Here is a 23,539-nt window from a genome sequence, read left to right as displayed (position 1 = left end):
AAACTGCAGCCCTTAGATTGTGCCATCGAAATATCTGATTTTCAACAATATGATTTTTTTCATTGTAAATGCAGTCTGTTGCAGCAAAACACATCCATTGCCACCTTTTAAGCCCTTCAACTCCTGAAAAACAAGTTTGCCTTCCAGTGAAATCAGTACGACATCAAACACACCCCATGCAGTCCCAAGGCTGACGTTAATTATATTTTTAAAACATGAATACTCTGTCCTCCAAAATATTGCCGCTCTCTGGTTTAAGACATCTGTGACTTATACAAGAAATCTTGAAACCTGCAAGCACTTTTGAAGTCTTAGGAAGAAGGAATATGAACCACAAAGCATGTTACCATGAAAGCCACTTTAAAAAACACTTCTTTTGGGCAAGTCTTACCTCAGTGGGAACATATTTTCTTATGAACTTTATACCATGCTCTTCCATATGCTCTCCTATTTTATTTGCCATATCTTGATCAAAGCCTCTCAGGAGAATGGAACGCACCATGACAGTCACATCTAAACCAAGTCCAGCAAGAAATCCTGCACATTCAAGAGCAACATAAGAAGCTCCAACCACCAATGTCTTTCCTGGGCAATAACGTAGTGAGAAAAGGTCATCGCTGGAAAATATATACATAAATTAACTTAGAGACAAAAATATTAAGTGCATGAATCCAGAAAAAAAAGTAAATTGTGATGAGAGATGGGCAATTTCTATATAACATATAGCAGAGGTCTCCAACCTTGACAACTTTAAGACTTGTGGACTTCAACTCCCAGAATTCCTCAAGCCAGCCAAGCTGGCTGAGGAATTCTGGGAGTTGAAGTCCACAAGTCTTAAAGTTACCAAGGTTGGAGACCCCTGACATAGAGGGATCAGCAGCTAAAATAAGGCTATACTGTATATTCCTCCAGATACTTAAGTGAATTTCAATCACTCCTTGGAACCATGGCTAAGTCACAGATACAGGAATTGGCATTCAACAACTGAAGAATCCCCAGTTGCCTTTTCTTTCATCAAAGTTTCCTGCCCCCTGAAGGGACAGGTAGGAAATTTTATTTCAAGAAGATTTTGAAGTCAGGAGGCTTCTCCTTCCAGAGATAAAACTAATCAAAAGGACTCCCTTCTCTAAGTTCATTTCTATGCTGAATATTTTCCGGTGACATATGGTAGAATCTTTGAATAATTTCAAGAAATGTATTTTCAAAGACAAGCAAACTGGACACTTTGCTGTTATATTTTACAGAGACAAATGTTCCATATAACTTTGTTCTAACAAAAAAAAATGTTATGGTGTTATTTTTCTAGCACCACTCCTCTCATTCAAAACTTAACAACTTTCTATGAACACCAGTAAGACCCCCATTTTCTAACTATTCCTTTATTTGGGGATTGTTGGTTATCTCCCTGTGAGTAACATCATAGAGTCTTTGGCAGAGAGATAAAAACTGAATATATTTGGTCAATGTCTAGATCAGTGTTTCTCAACCTTGACAATTTTAAGGCATGTGGACTTCAACTCCCAGAATTCCACAGCCAGCGTTGCTGGCTTGAGGAATTCTGGGAGTTGAAGTCCACATGCCTTAAAATTGTCAAGGTTGAGAAACACTGATCTAGATCAACAACATTGTATTGAAGAGACCAACATTGTATTGGTTTCAATCTCCTCTTCTGCTCTATTTTAAAACCTGCCATTTTTATTTTATTAGACCTATTAGAAACTTTTTTAGTTGCAATTTGAGGCTCATCTTTGAATTTAAGCGATGTAACTTGGGTGCTCCTAGAGATCACCAAGATGGGACTGGAAAGCTAAGAGTGCCCCATAGTCACAATTAGCTGGAGCCTAGCCATCTCCCTTGCTTTTCCAAAGGTGTATGCATCAAGTTTTCATTTTGAAAATATATGTTTCAAAACAGGTTGTTCCAACCATATTAGAAGGCCTCTAAGCTCAATAACATTATTTTAATCTTGAAACCAGTATTGCAAGCTCATAATGAGATTCTTTCAAGCTCAAAACAGTTGTTTCAAATCTGAAAGCTCAACACATTACGAATTCTCAACATTTTGCAGACCATTACTTTTTTATATCAGTTAATGCAGGACAATTTTCTCATGGCTTGAATTTTTGAACTACACAAATATAACAGCTTTTCCCTTCCCCTTACTTCCCACTCCTTTACGCATTTTGCTTTTGGCTGTACATTAATAGGCCTTTGCAGGAACTGAAGATGTATTTTCAATGGAGATGAGCAAGGTAGGCTTTATGCATACAGCCAAGACTTTAAATGTTGATAGACAAATTTAAAAGGTTAGTCAAAGGCTTTATTTTAATGGTTTCTTGGGACTGTAACCTTCAAAATTCTCCGTTACAGTCTCCAGGTTATTGTCTGAAAGTGCATTCAAGTGCAATTTAAGTTATCCCACAATCGCATCTCCCAGAAAAGACCTAAAAACTTGTCCTCTGAGGATTAAAAAGAAATATTTTCAATAAGGAACAATTTTACCACGAGAGTTCTATTAAGGAGCAACCTTGTCTTCCAAATGCTACATTTTAGCCAATTTCCTTGAGTGCCATCAGGCAGTACAAAACACATCAATTCATTTATTTTATGTTACCTGGTGATGCAATATTCTTTGTCTCCTGGAATGTTCAGATAGCGAGGTCTTTCTCCAGTGGCAATCAGAAATCTTTCTGCTGTGTAAATTTTCTCTACCCCTTTATTATTTGTTGTCTGTAAACAATAGAGCAAGTTTTTTAGCTGAACCTGAGATACGAAATAAGTCTCCTCATAATGTAGCAAACTCGTTTTTCATTAGGCTGAGACTAGACAAAGCACTGCTTGTAAATATAGCTAGTGACCCAAATAAGGCATTAGCCTAAGGAACTTTGGAAATCAATCCACATGGCTTAAAAACTATACTCACTATATTCTGATAGTAACGGAGAAGGAAATATTCCCCACCTACTCTTTACCTCCCATGGCAGGAAATCTTGAAAACTCTTCTCTTGCATTAGTCCTGTTGCAAGTTATCTTCCTTCTGCTCTCTTCCCTTCCCAGAACTAACAAACTAGCCGTTCTCTTCCTGCAAACCTTCCAGATTTTTCCTGGCTGATACTATTCATCTAAATCCAGAGTGAAAAATCTCTCCCACCCCTCCAGATTTATGGACATCAATCACATGTTTGTCAGCTACTTCTTTTCCATGGAGACTGATTTGGCCCTCCAGCTGATATTACATAAAGACACTGCTGGCAGACAATAGTATATAGTACTATACCTCATAAGGTGCCAAGAACTATTAAGAGATTGGGCAGCATACACATTTCCTAAATAATTAATGTTAAGACATGCAGGTGAATGAACCTATATGGATGATGTTATTAAGAGTGATGCCTAAATGGGTAGATAATGGCTGCTATTTCAGTTTATGGCAAGATCTAGGACCTGGCTAGGCACCTCTTTTTTCATTATGCCGTGATAATAGGCTGAGGATGTGCTACTTTAGATCAGAAGGCAGTTTTTTAAGCAAGGAAAAACTGCTCATGGCTAAGAAGAGATACATTATTTTTTAAGAAAAGGGGAAGTGAGCTGGGTAACCTTCAGCTTTGGAGAATCTACCTTGCTTTGTATTAGAATCCAAATGATTCACCAAGCAGAGCCAAATGCAAACAATATACCCTTTGGACAAAGAATTCTGATCTAAAAATATTTTCTGAGTATTCCAACTAAACCAAGCTCCCAGTTCTTCCAGCTAAAAGTTCCATTCCAGTTATATCCCTGCCCAGCTATTATTATTTTTTTACAATGTATAGAAAATTCTTGTTCATCTACAATACATCACGGAAGTTGCTTTATAAGAAGATCCCGATGTCTCTGCTGTCCACTTTTGATTCAGATATCAGATATTAATTACCATTAATTCTTTGCTATGTACTTTTAATAGCTATGCCAAATAGCAATAGCAATTGCACTTAGACGTAAATTCCACTTCACAGTGCTTTATAGCATTCTCTGTAAGGACTTGTCCAGGCAATCTCCAAGAATCAAACACAATTGACCAGAAAAAAAAAAAAACTGGTCCCAAGACTCTATGCTGATTCTGGTTCCTAAGACTTAAGACCTTGAACCCACTTTGCTTTGATATTTAAGCCAAGGTCAGGACTTCCTTGCTGCTAAATAACAGAAGCCAATTCACTGAATTGCCACAACCGATGGAAAGATAACTTCAGTCTACTCTTTCACAAATGGAGAAGAATCCATGGTATCAGACAAGCATGACTATTTGGAAGAACAGTAGGGCCTTGTCATTTAACAGATATGCTCCACACCAACTTCCCACACAAGTAAAAGAAATATAAGAGATCCAATGTAAAACAAGTAATGTAACAAAGTATTCAAAAGATATTTAATACCTTAATTGTGTGTGGTCCAATGAACTCTCCATAAGCATTTTCATATGTGACCTTATTCTCTCGGAGGGACACTCTATATCCCCAATTCAGAGAGCCTATATAATTTTGAACAGCATCTGTCAAAGAGCTCCAGGTGTGCTTTATGGCTAAGGATCAAAAGGGAAAAAAAGAATCTAGCATTCATCTGTGTCTTTAACTTTCACTAAGACCTCATTAGAGTGTTACATAGCTACATATACACATGATTTTGATTGTGCCTTCCTTTCCGAAAAATATATTAAATTATCCTGGGTTTATTAAGTTTTGCTGACATGGAACAAAGGATAATAAATATAGTCAGAAATGTGCAAGCAGTGCAGCATCTTCCTCTTAAGCCATTCAAGATTTTATTTCATGCTTGCTTCAAATAAATTATTAGAGAGATTCTTATCAGTTTTCAGAACATTTGTGAAGGCTCTGGACTGAGCTCTATACTTTAAGCACATTGGAGAATTGCTTCTATACACCCCGGGTTGGAGGTAGCATTCAAGCCTATGGTATTAAATCTTTAAACTAAACACAGCCACACCATTTATTCAACCTACACCTTCTTCCTGCACTTTAATGTAACATAAAAATATACCTTTATCCCACTATGCATCCCACCCACTGTCTTTCTATTCCCATGTTATTTTTCCCAAATAATAGTATAACATTCACAGAAATGGAATTTTATATCCTTACGTTTGTCACCAAGTTGCCATCCAAATGCAGGTGCATCCTTTATGGCTTGCCCAAGCAAAGCTGTCTGATGCATCAACTTTTTAGGGATGCAGCCTACATTTACACAAGTTCCTCCAAGACCTGTAAAAGGAAGCATAGCAGAATCATCCAGGATCATCATACAGAAAACAGGGAAGCAATTAACCGGCAACTTTGTAGGTGACAATCTCCAATATCCAAGCAGTTGTGGAAGGCCTTTCAGCCCCTTTGTATGAAAGCCAAGCAGAACTCTGAGAGCCATTGTGGTACAATGGTTAAGGTGCTGGGCTGGGAGCAGGGAAACCCTAGTTCTAATCCACTTTTAGCCAAGGAAGTTCATTTGGTGACTTTGAACCAGTCACTGTCTCTCAACCCACCCCACCTCACAGGATTATTACTGTGGGAAGAAATAGGAGGAGGAATTACGGTATGTATGCTGCCTTGAGCTTCTCCACAAAGATCAGATATGAATCTAATAAAATAAATCCTGAAGAATGTAGCTGGTTTCACATATTGCATTAATCCAGAGCTTACAAGGTCTGTTGAATAAATAGCAATTTGCTGAATTCATGCAACATGCTATTAAGTATAAATCATAGTTTACAAACTACAGTGCTGGGATATCGTAAGTCAAAACCAAGCAAAGTAAATGGTGGATTAGTGTAATGTATGAGCGCAGCCCAATGTGGTATTTCTTCATACCTTATTTCCGTAACGTGAAGATGAAACATAAAAATTGTTCAGAAGCATAAGCAAAAGCAAAACTGATTGGGCTATTTGTTTGTACTAAGATTGAGAACCACCAGCTTACCCCAAGTTGTTCCTAAAGGAGTAGGGACGACAAAATCCAGGACCAATACATTCTTGCCAAGTATGGCTGCTTCCTAAAAATCAATAAAGAGAAAAATGTGAAGTGGCCATACCACTGCCCTCCATTCTTGATTTTTCTTGTTTTTTTCCTACCTACACCAACTGATTTATATTTGATGTTCATAAACATGTTCACACACCATTTCCTCAGTTTTTCCTGAAGGGTTATTTTTTTTAAAAAAATATATCTATAAATCTCCAGATTATCTCAAATCTGTTGATACCTCTCATGCATAGAGTATATTGTCCTTTGGGAAAATGAGTTTATTGATGTGTGTCTAGCAACTGAGTTGTAGAACTGTTAATTTCCCTCATGTATTTAACAGAAGGGTATATTTGTAACTCAAAGATCAACTGTGGAGTTATTGGTACTCCCTAAGCTTGGTTGTTTGCTCATAGACATTTCATTACCCCAGTAGGTATCATCCATGCCTTATCTATCTTCCCCTACAACAGTGATGGCAGAGAGTGCCCAAAAACCACCCCGCCTCCCGGTCCACCCTGGTCCGCCCCCCCACTCCACCCTTCCCCCCCCCCCGCCGCCCCAGCGCTGGCTGCAAACTACAGAGCTNAAACAATATACCCTTTGGACAAAGAATTCTGATCTAAAAATATTTTCTGAGTATTCCAACTAAACCAAGCTCCCAGTTCTTCCAGCTAAAAGTTCCATTCCAGTTATATCCCTGCCCAGCTATTATTATTTTTTTACAATGTATAGAAAATTCTTGTTCATCTACAATACATCACGGAAGTTGCTTTATAAGAAGATCCAGATGCCTCTGCTGTCCACCTTTGATTCAGATATCAGATATTAATTACCATTAATTCTTTGCTATGTACTTTTAATAGCTATGCCAAATAGCAATAGCAATTGCACTTAGACGTAAATTCCACTTCACAGTGCTTTACAGCATTCTCTGTAAGGACTTGTCCAGGCAATCTCCAAGAATCAAACACAATTGACCAGAAGAAAAAAAAAACTGGTCCCAAGACTCTATGCTGATTCTGGTTCCTAAGACTTAAGACCTTGAACCCACTTTGCTTTGATATTTAAGCCAAGGTCAGGACTTCCTTGCTGCTAAATAACAGAAGCCACAACCGATGGAAAGATAACTTCAGTCCACTCTTTCACAAATGGAGAAGAATCCATGGTATCAGACAAGCATGACTTATTTGGAAGAACAGTAGGGCCTTGTCATTTAACAGATATGCTCCACACCAACTTCCCACACAAGTAAAAGAAATATAAGAGATCCAATGTAAAACAAGTAATGTAACAAAGTATTCAAAAGATATTTAATACCTTAATTGTGTGTGGTCCAATGAACTCTCCATAAGCATTTTCATATGTGACCTTATTCTCTCGGAGGGACACTCTATATCCCCAATTCAGAGAGCCTATATAATTTTGAACAGCATCTGTCAAAGAGCTCCAGGTGTGCTTTATGGCTAAGGATCAAAAGGGGGAAAAAGAATCTAGCATTCATCTGTGTCTTTAACTTTCACTAAGACCTCATTAGAGTGTTACATAGCTACATATACACATGATTTTGATTGTGCCTTCCTTTCCGAAAAATATATTAAATTATCCTGGGTTTATTAAGTTTTGCTGACATGGAACAAAGGATAATAAATATAGTCAGAAATGTGCAAGCAGTGCAGCATCTTCCTCTTAAGCCATTCAAGATTTTATTTCATGCTTGCTTCAAATAAATTATTAGAGAGATTCTTATCAGTTTTCAGAACATTTGTGAAGGCTCTGGACTGAGGTCTATGCTTTAAGCACATTGGAGAATTGCTTCTATACACCCCGGGTTGGAGGTAGCATTCAGGCCTATGGTATTATAAATCTTTAAACTAAACACAGCCACACCATTTATTCAACCTACACCTTCTTCCTGCACTTTAATGTAACATAAAAATATACCTTTATCCCACTATGCATCCCACCCACTGTCTTTCTATTCGCATGTTATTTTTCCCAAATAATAGTATAACATTCACAGAAATGGAATTTTATATCCTTACGTTTGTCACCAAGTTGCCATCCAAATGCAGGTGCATCCTTTATGGCTTGCCCAAGCAAAGCTGTCTGATGCATCAACTTTTTAGGGATGCAGCCTACATTTACACAAGTTCCTCCAAGACCTGTAAAAGGAAGCATAGCAGAATCATCCAAGATCATCATACAGAAAACAGGGAAGCAATTAACCGGCAACTTTGTAGGTGAGAATCTCCAATATCCAAGCAGTTGTGGAAGGCCTTTCAGCCCCTTTGTATGAAAGCCAAGCAGAACTCTGAGAGCCAGTGTGGTACAATGGTTAAGGTGCTGGGCTGGGAGCAGGGAAACCCTAGTTCTAATCCACTTTTAGCCAAGGAAGTTCATTTGGTGACTTTGAACCAGTCACTGTCTCTCAACCCACCTCACCTCACAGGATTATTACTGTGGGAAGAAATAGGAGGAGGAATTACGGTATGTATGCTGCCTTGAGCTTCTCCACAAAGATCAGATATGAATCTAATAAAATAAATCCTGAAGAATGTAGCTGGTTTCACATATTGCATTAATCCAGAGCTTACAAGGTCTGTTGAATAAATAGCAATTTGCTGAATTCATGCAACATGCTATTAAGTATAAATTATAGTTTACAAACTACAGTGCTGGGATATCGTAAGTCAAAACCAAGCAAAGTAAATGGTGGATTAGTGTAATGTATGAGCGCAGCTCAATGTGGTATTTCTTCATACCTTATTTCCGTAATGTGAAGATGAAACATAAAAATTGTTCAGAAGCATAAGCAAAACTGATTGGGCTATTTGTTTGAACTAAGATTGAGAACCACCAGCTTACCCCAAGTTGTTCCTAAAGGAGTAGGGACGACAAAATCCAGGACCAATACATTCTTGCCAAGTATGGCTGCTTCCTAAAAATCAATAAAGAGAAAAATGTGAAGTGGCCATACCACTGCCCTCCATTCCTGATTTTTCTTGTTTTTTTCCTACCTCCTCCAACTGATTTATATTTGATGTTCATAAACATGTTCACACACAATTTCCTCAGTTTTTGCTGAAGGGTTATTTTTTTAAAAAAAAATCTACAAATCTCCAGATTATCTCAAATCTGTTGATACCACTCATGCACAGAGGATATTGTCCTTTGGGAAAATGAGTTTATTGATGTGTGTCAAGCAACTGAGTTGTAGAACTGTTAATTTCCCTCATGTATTTAACATAAGGGTATATTTGTAACTCAAAGATCAACTGTGGAGTTATTGGTACTCCCTAAGCTTGGTTGTTTGTTCATATACATTTCATTACCCCAGTAGGTATCATCCATGCCTTATCTATCTTCCCCTACAACAGTGATGGCAGCGAGTGCCCAAAAACCACCCCGCCTCCCCGTCCACCCTGGTCCGCCCCCCTGCCCCAGCGCTGGCTGCAAACTACAGAGCTCTGATTTGGGAAAACTGTTTGAAATATATAAGCTCCTGACCCATACTGGTAAACATTATTACAAGGATTTGTTTAAATGTTACATGACTCAGATCACCACAATAAGCCAATGTTCTCCCTAATTAAAGTTACCTTTAAACTATCTTATTAAAATATACTTTTTAGCCAAAACAGGCCCATCAGTTTGACTTGATCGGATGTCTTCTAGCACTGTGAGGTTCTAACAATTCCTCCTTTCCATCTTCTCTTTTAATGAAAAGACAAGATACGTAGCATTTACTTGAGAAAAGCAATTGTTGGTTGATCATTGTGGTGGCAAAGAAATTGGGGGGAAATGAATCTAACAACTCAATAGTAATTAAATGTCAAGCAATAATTTGGCTGCCTAAATTACCACAATTCTATCAAAGGATGAGAAGAAATTTCCACTAACTAGATCACATGCTATGTAAAATGACAATGCTCCAAAGCACCGTTTAAAATGAGTTTTATTATGAGACATAAAGGGACTCCTTTGATACCTGAGGTATTTGACAGGTGACCTCAGTCTTTGCCCTCACCTGCAAATTGAGATGAATCATTACATATAAACCCACCTAGCAATGGTGAATATGCTAATCCCAAATGGCCTACCACAACTTAGAGGAACAAACTGCTCATTAGTCAGTGTTTCTTCTCATTCCTTTTTAAAGGTCAATTCTTAAAGAAACCATGTTTGGAAGGAAATGAAGCTGCTGATCCTTGGTTTGGACAAAGCTCCTAATCACTTCCTATATTTCTCTTTGTTACATTTCTATCCCACCTTTTCTACAGCAGTCAAGGCTACATGCACAATACTCCTACCAATTTTTCTTACATCCTATGAAGCATCCTCAGCTTGTTTGCCATAAAAAACATCTTAACAGACAGGGATCATGAAGATTTTAAACAGACAACTGATATGGGTCCTCAGTTCACATTGGGAATAATACCTGACCATCACATCACAATTATTGCAAAAGAAATATATTAAATATACTCATTTCCCACCTAACAAGTGGAATGTTTAATTGGGCTTCCATAAGTATCAACGGTACTTGATCGGATTAGGGATTATTTAAAAGCCTAATATTTCTCACTTCTAAGAATTGTTCTAACATCTATTGGCATCTACCAGGCAGATGTTCCAGAACCAACATTGTCTAGACCTCCAGGAGTAAATCATGTGCATCTAATAAAAGTCATAAGAACACTTTAATGACAACACATGCATCATGAAGTCATCAGACAAATCATACAAGTATATAATTTGAGTCCAGCACATCATCAAGTGAAATACAAGTTCATCATATGCATTACCCCTTTTCCATTTGTGCATATCTTGCACCAAGTAACTAGGTAGGCTATTATTTTAGTTTGCCACTAGGTTACAGCCCTTCAAAGTAAGTTAGCTTCATGGAAAATTGAAAAGTTGACCAATGATTCCTACTCATCCTACGCAGTTCACAACACAGTTGCTGCCATGTGATAAATATGGGTACACTGATGAGAGCAATTAATGCAGCATTTTGCCAAAGGACTCTTGAAACTTAGATCTCAGTTTCTGTTCAGTTTCTAAACAAAACTACATTCACTGACAAATGAAAGGAATCCTTCTTCCTTCCCCACCCATCCATGAGACTCTGATGGTATGTGGAAGTTTCAAATTCCCGAAGAAGTCATCATTGCAGCTAAAACCAAAACCATACATCAGCCCAATGGTAAAGGTTGCCATGTTTATTGTGGCTTAAATTTTGAAGACCAGGGCCTATTTTATTAAATGTATGTCCAAATTGGCTATTGATATACAAGCCAGTTGTATGCAGTTATATAACAAAGAAGAATCAGAGTAGACACTTATACAAGAGACAGGAGTACCACGTTACTATGCAAAACAAAAAAAATCTAAACACAGAAAAAGTAAAAAAGATGATCTTTCTAAATTACTATGGAACTAACAAAGGCAAGACATATATTTCATGTTATACAACAATTTAAAAAGGGACAATTAATTTTAGTAGGAAGCTCATCAAGCTAATCTCTGTTAGCTCAGCCCAAACTGGCAGATATGATACTAACTCAGCAGTTTGATGTTGCAGCCTCCCTTTGAAAGTCAACCCATCCCTTCTTTGGAACTAAAATGTGGCCTAGATGTCCTAGAAAATCCAGAGAGACAAAAATGCTTCCCACTAACTTTTGCTTTACATAGATTTCACACAGTTTGTTTGTCTGTTGGCAGAAAACCTGTCCAGTTTGGTTATTTACCTGGTAAGCCCAAAAGCAAATACTGCCTCCTGTATTTTCGAGGTACTTGGGGTCACAATTAACTCAACAAGAAACTAAAAGCTATCATAACACCTGTATTTCCAGAATACCCTTCCCTTCCTGCTTAACTATCACAAATGTTTATTCTTCTGATGGCTCTCCTACTTTAGAAATAGTTCTGCAGTTAAATCCTATCTGGTTATTCCTTGAAAATCAAACTAGCTTCAGATTCAGAGGCAGAAGCAGGTATCCTGGCAGATTCAGAAGGATTACTATCTTGCCAGCAAATATATTTGTTATATTCTTTAAAAGTGCTGAAGGAGCTCTATTTGAAACATGAGTTTCTATATTATTTTTATGTTGGGGAGAAAGCCACTACAGTAAAATATCTGCAGAACTGGCTTAGGATGGATGTTATCACTACAAGTGTTATGCTAAAGATGATAAAGAGTTATAACCATGACTATATAAAATGTAAAGACTTTTTTAGACAATTTATGAAGGAAATTCTAGCTTTTTTTTTTTTCCTTAGTCTATCCAAGCTTGGAAAATGGCAAAACCATAATTTAGTCATGGACTATTCAGTCTACCTATGAATGGTTGAAGGATCAAGTTCTGATTTCTTTAATTAGCACTGAAAAGGTTTCCTGCCTGAAACCCTGAGGCACTTTCTGCAAGCAATACTAAAATAGATGGTCCAACTCAATATATGTTAACTTACCATATTATTATAATATAATGCTATGGTTTTATGTTAAGTTTGAATTGCTCTTCTAGCTGATGGAGGATTTAAAGATGAACAAAGTTCAGGAAGAGAGTTTCACATTCTAATAGTGGGTTGAAATAGATTGTTTTCTCCAGCAAACCAAAATATACCAAAACCCCAATGAAATACACAAGACATTATAATTAATCAACCAGACTAATCTTTCAAGCGATCAACCACCACTCTAGAAGAGCATAAACCTCATCTGGACCACCAAGACCCATAAGTCCATTTTAATTACTATTGGGAAGAAAAAAGTAAATGGAGCAAGAAAGTTTCTTCTAGGAAATTAAATTGTTCTAAGAATCAAAGATAATATAGCTACTATACTGTTTAACAAGGGCTGTTGGTATATTTCAATTTCTATTTTCAACCTCTCCCACTTCAGACATTTACTGTTGGCAACCATGTTTCCAATGCAGCTGGATACATATTTTATTTTAAAATATAGATATGACACTTTAGATGAAAAGGGAATTCAATTTTTTTACCCTTCAAAACTATTAACACTCACATCTCATACTTTACTCCCACCAAAAGAATTGGAAATATGGTTACACATTTCCCTACAAACGTAAAATAAACAGTTAATTATTTTTCATTTATTTTTAACAGATTCTCAAACAAAATGAATAGTTTATTAATTAAATGTTTCAAATAATTCTCTTTAGATCAGTTTTTCCAGTCTTTTGCCCTCCAGTTGCCGAAGATTATGCTGAGAGTCATTTCTAAAATATCTGGAAGGCTGACGAGGGCATACCTTAATATATCAACTCAAGTTATCAGGAGATATGACTAGATTTCAGTCCAATGTAATTCTGGTCTTTTGTTAGGCTTATATCATTTTTTTTAGAGGGATTCTCAAAGTATTTGAAAAGCACTCTTTGACATGGATCTATAGGGAATAGTTTGAAGTTTTCCATAGGGCTGTATAGCAACGTCCCCTGCCACATTGATTATATAGTACAGTTCTCCAATTTGCAGATGTGCTGCAATTAAAAGTACTGAATTTCTTACTATGGCTAACATAGATGGCAGGAAGCTGATTAGGAAGGCTGTCTGAAATGTAAAATGTATTCTGCATTCCACAAACCCACCGGTAACTTATGAAGAGAGAGCTCATTTCCTAGACTCTGCTAAAACATATTGGAACAAATTCTAGCTATTAGAATATTTTTTGTGACTCTAGCTTGGCTGATCTTACCTTTGAAGCTGCCAGTCCCCCAGAACCTCCTCCAATGACAATTAGATCATAGTCATATGAAGCCTGTTTCATTTGCCTGTTCCCTTCAAGTAGTTTAAGAAAACCTCCTTCACGGTGTGTCTGAGCAGAGAAAATATAGAAAATGATCAATATTCAAAAGCAGCACTATAACTCAAAGGTGAAGTGAAAAAAATACTACTTCATGATAAGAAATCCGGGGGGAGGGTAAACTAAGAGGTAGGGAGTAATTTAGATGCTACTAGGAAAAGATAATTAAAGTACTTGGCTTAATGCAATCAAATGCAGTCAACCCTGAACAACTGGCAGTGTTTAATTCCATCTTTATCTGAATTACTGTGAGACAAACGTGAAAACTTCTCTATCAGCCTGCTTTCCATATATCTGCAAGGTAGACATACCATTCCAACCTACACCAGTGTTTTACATCATATGTAGGTCATTCCTTAAGTGCTCCAAAATCAATGAATTGGGGACTACATGCTTTAGTTATATGAACACGTTTTTTCACAGAACATAGAAGGAATGGAATGGAATGGAATGGAATGGAATGGAATGGAATGGAATAGAATAGAATAGAATAGAATAGAATAGAATAGAATAGAATAGAACAGGCACACTGGCTGAGAAATTCTGGGAGTTGAAGTCCACAAGTCATAAAAGGGCCAAGTTTGAAGACCCCTGCCCTATACCATTCTGGACAAATGGCTGTCCAATCTCTTCTTCAAAAACTCCAGTGATGTAACACCCACAACTTCCAGAGGCAAGCTGTTCCAATGGTTAATTGTTCTCATTGTCAGGAAATTTCTTCTTAGTTCTAGATTGGATCTCTGTTTAATGACCTTCCACCCATTACTTCTTGTCCTGCCCCCTCAGGTGCTTCGGAGAATAGGTCAAACCCCTTTTTTCTGTGATAGCCCCTCAGTACTGAAATACTGCTGTGATGTCCTTCTCTTCATTAGAATAAACATACCTAGTTCTCTCAATTGTTCATTATATAGTTTAGCCCAGGGGTCTTCAAACTTGGCCCTTTTATGACTTATGGACTTCAACTCCCAGAATTCCTCAGCCAGCGTGTCTGGCTGAGGAATTCTGGGAGTTGAAGTCCACAAGTCATAAAAGGGCCATGTTTGAAGACCCCTGGTTTAGTCTTTTGTTTTAGTCATTTTTAACTTATGGTGCCTTTATTTCTGCAGACAAAAATATTTCAGTTAATACAACTTCCATAAACTTTAAATAACAATAAAACAGTACATTTTATAGTTTGAACATATATTCAACAATGCACCTTTAAATAATGCTGTTTTCTCAATTTGTTCTTGAATGATACGCTATACTCAGAATGATACGCTATACTCAAAGAGAAAGGAAGCTAGGAAGAGTGATTTCAATCAAGTACATGCCCTTCGTCTCCAAATATTTAATCAATATTTTCCTTTCAGCCTCTACTTCTTTCTTCTGATAATCTGCAGCCTCTTTAAATGGTTTATACAGGGAAAGATAGATGCACCTGCATCTAATAAGGCTGTGATTCTGGTCTACAATTTCCTTTGCAAAAACACAGTAAACAGCACAGAGAATGGGTTATTAGGTGATAAATCTTAAATGTAATTCACTCACTGACTCATTGCATCCATAAACAAAGTGGGATTGTATCACAGGAATATCTAGGCATCCTAAATAATTACCAAGCTTGAATATCTAGTTTATTAGAGTAGGGATTGTATTCCCTGCATTTTCCAATAGCTATAGGCACTTGGTCAGAAATGGTGTAAAAAGTACTTCCATAATGTTAGTTCTTTGATATGCACGTGAAGGCTTAATATGCTTCTCCTAGAAGTCATGAGATTAATATGAAAGGAAGCTGACATAGACACAAGTTGTTTGGTAGAGAGAGGTAATGTTTATGGGAGGGAAAGACTTAACTGACTGGTAAGAGAGATAATTTGGTGTAGTTTTAAGGAACAATTCATATAAAAATATTCTACAAAAGCAGAAATATTTGCTCATGCTTCAAAACCTGATTAACCCAAGATGCTGTGCTAAATCAGAGAAGAATTTGGCTTTTAATCCATGTAGATAAATTAGCTGCCATTCTTCATTTTAAAAAATATCTTTCAATTTTCTAATTATCCTTTTGGAGAAATAAAGTCTTCCACTAATTCCCACAACCCCCAAGATGAAATCATCAATTACACTTATAAGGTCAGCAATGTAGCTGCATATTGACATACCGCCCTTTGCGGTAGACATTTTTATAGTTTTTTTATATTCTTGTTTTTATTGCGTTGTCGGCTATCCAGAGTTGGTTGGGTAGTGAGATGGGCAGCATATAAATTTAATAAAATATTCTGTATAACTCTGTATCCTGAGTACAGTATGTATACATCTTAATTGGTAGGATATGGGTAAGAGTATGTTGTCTTCCAAAATTATAGATCCTTGTTTACGCAGAATAATGAGAGCACACTCAGAGCAAAACTGAGCTTTTGTTGTACCGTAAGATACTAAACAAAATTGGCAAAGCTGACTGATACACCCCTTACTTCAATTATTTTATGAAAAAGCATTACACAAAAGTTATGATAGGCAGCAGAAATCAGTACCTATAAGCGTATCTTATAACAGTAACATATGGAATTTTGGAAAGCAAGAGGATAAAGTAGTACAGAACATGAATGAGTAAACAAAATGGAAAAAAAAATAGGCTGTGTGTCTAAAAAAGTAGGAGGAAAGGAAAGCATAGATCTAAAGTGGCCTGATTGTAAGCAGAAGTGGTTTATTTTATTTATTTAATTATTTTATTTTATTGTATTATAAATGGTTTAATTATAAATGGAATGGCTACAGTATATGTCAGAAAGTAGGAATTAGTAGCATGGACTTTGCTAGGAATGTATCTGAAATTATGAATCCATAGGTGGATAATAGTTGCATGTTGTGTTTCAAGTGAAAATGAAACAACCAGCGATAAATTCTGGAGGGAAACTGTACAAAATTCTAAACACATACAATGCAGGGCAAACAATTATTTCTTTGATAGCATGACTAGATGGATGAGAATGGGATTGGTAGCAAGGGAATTAATATATAGGTAGTCCTCAACTTTTCAACCATTAGTGAAGCCAGAATTATGGTGGAAAGTCATGCTGATCATTAAGCAGGTCACCACATAAAGACCTTCTTTTGCAGCAATTAAATGAATCACTATGGTTGTGAAGTGAATCCATTGTCTATAATGGATGTTTTTTGCCGAAAGGGGAAGAAAATGCTGTTTTCTGGCAAACAAAGGCCTAAATTGTGGTCACATGACTTCAGAATGCAACAAACACTCATAAAAGTGGGCCAGTTGCTGAATGCTCAAAATATAATCACATGATTGTGAGGGAGAGGTGGCCATTAGAACCTTAAGTCATAAGTAGCCCTGGAGAGGTGCATTGTAACTTTGAATAGTTGCTAAGTAACCGGTTGTAAATCAAGGACTACTTCTATATATTTTTTAAAAGGACAGATGAAATAATTAGATACATCAAATGATGCCAGATACAGAACCTGGAAAGATCCTTTTCTGGCTGTGTCAAAAGTGGTTACACAAAAGAAAAAGATAAAAGACTAACAAAAATAATAAAAGTATGATTGTGAGAAAAGTATAAGACACTTATGAAAAGATATGGAGTCATTTCCTAACATTCTGAATGGAAGGTAAATATCAATATTAGGATTCAGGCAAAAATAATGAAACCAAATAAAAATTATCAAAATGTTGAATGGTTTAAACGAAATGAGTCTGACAGAATATTATGCACACAAACATGGAATCAAGGTTGGCTGTTGAATGGAATACAGGTGGCATACAATGGGAATAAAGCATGAGTAAGAATAAACAAGCTGTTTTACAGTTGATTGGTACTGAGCAGAGAAGCTGAAGCTCAAATACTTTGGCCACCAAATTAGAAGAGAGGACTCACTGGAAAAGGCCTTGATGTTGGGAAAGACTGAAAGGAAAAGGAAAAGAGGACTTCAGAGAATGAGATGATTAGATAATGTCATCGAGGCAACAAACAATTTGGGCAAACTCTGGAAGAGAGTGGAGAACAGGGGGTCCTGGTGTGCTATGGTCCATGGGGTCTCAAAGAATCAGACATGACTTAGCAACTGATCAACAGCAAAAGGGAGTAAGGCCAGGATGGTTGTTTAATGCATTTATGGATAACTGTATAAGGGATGCTTTGAGTGATGTTAGAAATCCCATGGGATTGGAGATCTGAAGGTATATGTACTGCACTTTTGAATGCAGATGATGATTGGCTAAGAAGCTTAATGATTTGCAGTGAATGTTAGATTGATTCTATGATGCACTAAGGAAAATGTACCTGACATTCAATATACCAAAGATCAAGGCAGTCATGTTTGCTGCGTAAAGGCAATGAACAATTATAAGGTATACATAAATATGCTCCCCCCAATATATAGAGACAGAAATATAAGCCAATTTATAGACCAAGTAGATGAATTGTATAGTTTAGCAGTATTTTTATTAAGACATGAAATGGAATGGGAAATTTTAAGATATGCAAATACTGTTAAAAGAAATCAGAGGTATAATAGCAGCTTTTTGGAGTAACACGTTATTAAAAGGCTCAAGTTTTGTGCAAAAGAATGAATGGACCCAAGCTTGACATCGGGATTCAAAATAAGGACAAAGTAATATTAGAACATCCTAACCAATTATGTGAAAGGCAACCTTTAGCTCCTTCAAAATCTCAAACAGCCCAGTATTCTTGCACATCCTCCTTCAACTCTAATTGCTACCTGTTTCCCTCTTTACTATGCCTTCAGCTCTACCAGACGTTATGCTGTGGCATCAGCAACCAAGTTACTTTATGAAAGCCTGTACATTTTTTATGAAAGCCTGTACATTTTCCCCCAAAATGCCTGCAGAGTTTCTACAGTATCAAGTGTCCAAAGATCTGTGACCCTCTGATTACAACCTCAGCTGGAGGGCGAGAGGGCAGATCACGGAAACTAGATTGGCAGGAGGATGAAAACCCCATTTCATTCAAGTCCTGTCAGAAGTCCCATGGAGTTCAATTACCTTCAAGGAAAAGCGGAAGAAAACGACACTGAAATCAGAGGAGAACAACCTGCCTCCAGAAGCGGTGAATGCTCCAACACTGGAAGTTTTTAAGAACAGACTGGACAGCCATTTGTCCGAAATGGTATAGGGTTTCCTGCCTGAGCAGGGGGTTGGACTAGATGACCTTCAAGGTCCCTTCCAACTTTACTATTATTATTATTATTATTATTATTATTATTATTATTATTATTATTATTATTATTATTATTATTATTATTATTATTATTATTATTATTATTATTATTTCGGCTAGGATGCACACAGCTGCTCATCCCCCCCCTCCCCATCCGATCATTTTATTTCAACGTCTCTAACTAGCGTGCTATAAAACGGGAGTTGTCGCTCCAAACATCTGGAAAACTCAAGGTTCAGAGGCGGAGAGCCAACCCGCACTGCACACCAACCACGGGCACACATTGGTTCCCTACCTTCACAGTCTGGTGGTAGCCTCCTACATACTGCTGTCGGGCAAACACGGCAGGCAAGGAAGGCTCCATCGTAAGTTCAAAGAGCGCGTTTCTCAGTTGATGCCCATGCTCTGCAACACAAAACAGGCGAGAGAGGAAGAAACGCGCCGGCTCGGAGCTCCGCCTTTTTATGGATCGACGGTAGAGGCCCGCCGGGAAGGGGCGGGGCTCTGGTCGCCCAACCTTTCGCTCTTGCGCCGGCCGCGATTCTTGGCAAGTTGCTCCAAGTATCCGTGAGTCACTCGCCAGTAAGCATGACTTGCTGGTTTTAAGTTTCCCCTTGCTCTTCGTCACAAACCTGACATCCCAACTTCAGATTTCAGGACTGTACTTTGTGCTTTGGGGCAATTGCAGAAGCCCCAGCATGTACTCGTCATCCTATAGCACAGGGGCCTCCAACGTTGACAACCTTATGATTTGTGGACTTCAATTCCCAGAATTCCTCAGCCAGCTGTGCTGGCTGGGGAATTCTGGGAGTTGAAGTCCACAAGTCTTAAAGTTGCCAAGGTTGGAGAACCTCCGCTATAATTTCCAAGCGGAGCTGGTCCGCAATTCTGCGTGTCCACCGCCCGTTCAGAAGCGGTAGCCATTTGAGTTCAAGAAGGCTTCGCTCGTTCATTCCAAGAAAATGGGTACAGCCTTAGTACAGCGTACAGGGGGCTAAGCCTGGTTTGGAATGCAAATCCCATACTCCCCAGCCAGTAGTTTCAGAGTTATGGGAAATGGATTCTAATCGTTCTATCCGGTCCTCAATTGGCCAAAGCTGGAATGTGCAGTTTGGCACTGGCATAAAAAAAAGGCATGCTTTTATAAATCCTCTTGAGGATCTGGGATGTTAATCTCTTTGGACAGAGCTGGAAGTCTGGCATTTTTTTCCTCCTAACAAAATACTGTGAAATCAGAATGTTTTCCCACCAGAAGAGCAGAGGCTGTGTTCATTGGACACACTAAGTCAAAACAAGACAAAGTACGCTATAGCTTAGAATGATGCATGTGTTCGTGTCACGTGTCAAGCTCTGGTTTAGCGCGATTTATTGAATGAGCCGCAGTTGGCTGAATTAATATACCATGTTAAGCTTCTGACCAACAGCTAGATACACAAAACACTATGAACCAAAATTAACCAAAGTATGCTATCAGAGAAAATAACAGACAGTAAATTTTGTAGAAAAATGACATTTATATAGAAGTGGGTTTTTTTAATATTAACAGTTTTATTGAGGCACACTTTTTCTGAACTAAAGCCTGCCTCTTCACATACATCCCAGTGGGTAATCACAGGTCTGCATACACAAACAGGATAAAGAAAGAACAAGACCAAAAAGATGCAAATTGTGAGAAGTTGACAGAGAGCTAACATATATACAGGAAGGCATACTGGCATCAGAATAGTTGGCAATAAAGCAATGGCTGTGATCAGACAGTGTGGTTCGCTGTGGGTAAATAACTACTGCAAATTGCCCATGCAGCTGATTCACAGGAGGCAGACAGAGAGGGAAAAATGTCCAAATACAGTATCCTGGGTACAAAGATGAACAGCAGTATAAAATGTATTAAAGGGATATATACCTTGAAATATGCTAGTTAGCATTATGGAATAATCATGAACACCAGATAGGCCTTTGGGACATTGGGCGATGGTGGAAGCTGCAATCACACTGTTAAAGCCCAGTCCCTGTTTGTCAATCGGAAAATTGTCACTAACATCTTAACTTTTTACACACACACACCAACACACACACAAACCAACATGGACACCTCCACACCTGATGGTGTACCACAGCTGATAGGAGAAGGATGCTTTGTTGATGAATGTATATTTATTCCTCTCTTTAATTAAAAAAATATGTAAAAGAAAATTAAATAGGAAACTTCTATCATATCTTTCATTTTCTAAGAATGCTTCCAGGTCCAACAGCCATTTATAGAAAGCAAATATACTGGGTGGTGCGATCCAACCAGACAAAGGGACAAAAGTAAGGTTGGGTTGGATTACAGAATGGGGTGGATCACGGAAGTGTCAGGAAGCAATTCTTACCCGCTGGCTTCTGGTGAATGGGTTGTTTGTGACTGCTTATCCTCCAGTAAAAGGATGTGATGAACAGAAAATCTTTCCTCCTTGGCACTATTTTGGGGGGAAAACCCAAGATCTCAAGCTATGAATGAGGTCCTGTGATTCCCAAAATTCCTTTTCCTTGCTACAGGGGGTGTTCCTTGTGTGGCTTAATCTCAATTTAATCTGCTGGATATGTATGCCACCCACATCAAATGAAGAAAAGTATTGTATTTGCTGGTATTCTTCATCTGAGTTATTGTTTACAAAATTATTTTCTACAACTGAAACTTTATATGATGTCCACAATTTAATATAAATCAATTTCATCTACAAAGTGATTTTAACTTCAAATTGCTAAAAGGAAGTTTAATGTCAACTAATGGTGGCTAGGGTCAGGAGATGGGAAATATATAAAGCTTCACATTAGGTAGACAGTTTTACAACTGACAAATATTTGTAGCACTCAATGAACTTGTTTTAATTAAGCATTTTCTGCCACCTTCCTGAAATTGCAGAACAGAGGGAGACACAAAGGGATATAAAGCACTGCACTGTATGAAGGTTTTTAATCATGCTATTCTGTTTTGAACTGATATTCTCTTTTGAACTGGGCTAGCTCTGCCAGCAGGTGCATGAAAAAGCAAAAAAAAAAAAAAAAAAAGAAGAACAAAGCTCCCAGATCAAAAGGACACAACTTCAGTTATGCTATAAATATAAGAAAGGAGGAACAAAGTCCTCAACTTACAACAAAATTTAGGACCAGAATTTCTGAAAGAGTGCAGTTAAGTGTACTCTATGTTATGACTTTTGCCGTGGTTGTTAAGCAAATCCATGCAGTTGTTAAGTGAATCACACAGTCATTGAGCAAATCCGGCTTCCCCCCTTGACCTTGCTTGTTAGAATCCAACTGGGAAGGTCGCTTCTGATGATTTCATGACCCTGGGATGCTGCAACAATTGTAAATACATGCTGGTTGCCAAGCACTCTATTTTGATTACATGACTGTGGGGAGGCTGCAACAATTGTGAGCGTGAGGATGTAAGTCACTTTTTTCAGTGCTGTTGTAACTATGAATGGTTGCTAAAAAGTCAGGACGCAGTCACAACCATGGGATTTGAGCCCCATGGTTTTCTGCATTGCACTACATGTAAAAAGGGGCAAGGCTTCAGATGCAAGGTGGTGGGTGGCATCATTTTTAACCCCTCCCTGCAGAAACCTGTGGATAGATAGATTGATAGATAGCAACATTCCATGTGTGTTTAAGCTTTAAAGCATTTCACAGTCATTAACTCAATCGTTCTTAATGCAAGCCAGCAAGGTAGAGCAGTTTTAAACGAGTTCTATTTTTCAACTAAAAGGCTAGAAACTCTTGGTTTGTTTAACATTGCCAAGTGAACTGATCTGCAACACTAGCTATGTTTTTATGCAGGGTTGAACAATTTGGAGACATTCGTATTGAAAGACAGAAACGGGGCTAAAGGGATGCTTAACATTCATTTCCACTCTTATTTTTTCTTTTTAAAAAACCCACTGGCAATTTCCTCCCCAAATTCCAGTGACATATGTATAACAATTGCAAAATGGGGTGTACAGCTGTCAGTATTCCAGACTGCCCAACTTCCGGGATATCACATAATTCTCACATAAAAGCAGATTTCTGCTTTGGACCTATAAGAACTCATGGGTTTTTCAGCTCTCTGCCTTATACTGTAACTAGGGCGTTCCGATTAGTATATAGTGGCAGGGGGAAAAAATAACGTAGGGTTTTAAACTTTTGAAGGGAGAGTCAGCTACTACCTTTGGTGTAACTTGGGGTTTTATCTTATTGTTTTTTGTTTGCTGGGATACTTTTGCACCATTTGGGCTTCATCTGATGAAGATTGTGTAACATTTTTGCCAATCTTAATGATATCCACATCTAGTTCCTTTATTCCATCTTGCAGAGTAACGAAATCCTTTTCATTCAGTTCCATTTTTCTATTTTGGTTAGGGTTGTAAGTTGATGTGAGTTTGTGGAAGAGAGTGATAAACTAGCTGGTGCCTAAGCTAAGGAGTGCTGAGGGAAAGGCAGAAGCATCTCTCAGCCTGGTGCCCATCTCTGTCAGGGTTGATATACTGGATGGTATGATGGA

At 37.8% G+C, this 23,539-nt stretch overlaps 1 protein-coding gene across 1 annotated transcript in view; it reads right to left on the bottom strand.

Moving 5' to 3' along the window:
• The window catches only part of TXNRD1 (thioredoxin reductase 1), a gene marked incomplete in the record, with an annotated part of 55,403 nt that overhangs the window by 13,822 nt on the left and 18,042 nt on the right, over window positions 1-23,539 (bottom strand). The window contains 7 exon segments of the mRNA XM_015823873.1: window positions 392-617; window positions 2,615-2,730; window positions 7,327-7,472; window positions 8,052-8,171; window positions 8,875-8,947; window positions 13,730-13,849; window positions 19,313-19,422. Of these exon segments, the coding sequence (XP_015679359.1) occupies window positions 392-617; window positions 2,615-2,730; window positions 7,327-7,472; window positions 8,052-8,171; window positions 8,875-8,947; window positions 13,730-13,849; window positions 19,313-19,422 (911 nt within the window).

Source organism: Protobothrops mucrosquamatus, unplaced genomic scaffold (assembly GCF_001527695.2).
Source record: "Protobothrops mucrosquamatus isolate PMUCROS unplaced genomic scaffold, P.Mucros_1.0 scaffold2019, whole genome shotgun sequence".
In the NCBI taxonomy this organism is placed as follows: Eukaryota; Metazoa; Chordata; class Lepidosauria; order Squamata; family Viperidae; genus Protobothrops; species Protobothrops mucrosquamatus.
Note: the sequence above shows the minus strand (reverse complement) of the source record. Positions and strands in the feature narration are given on the sequence as shown.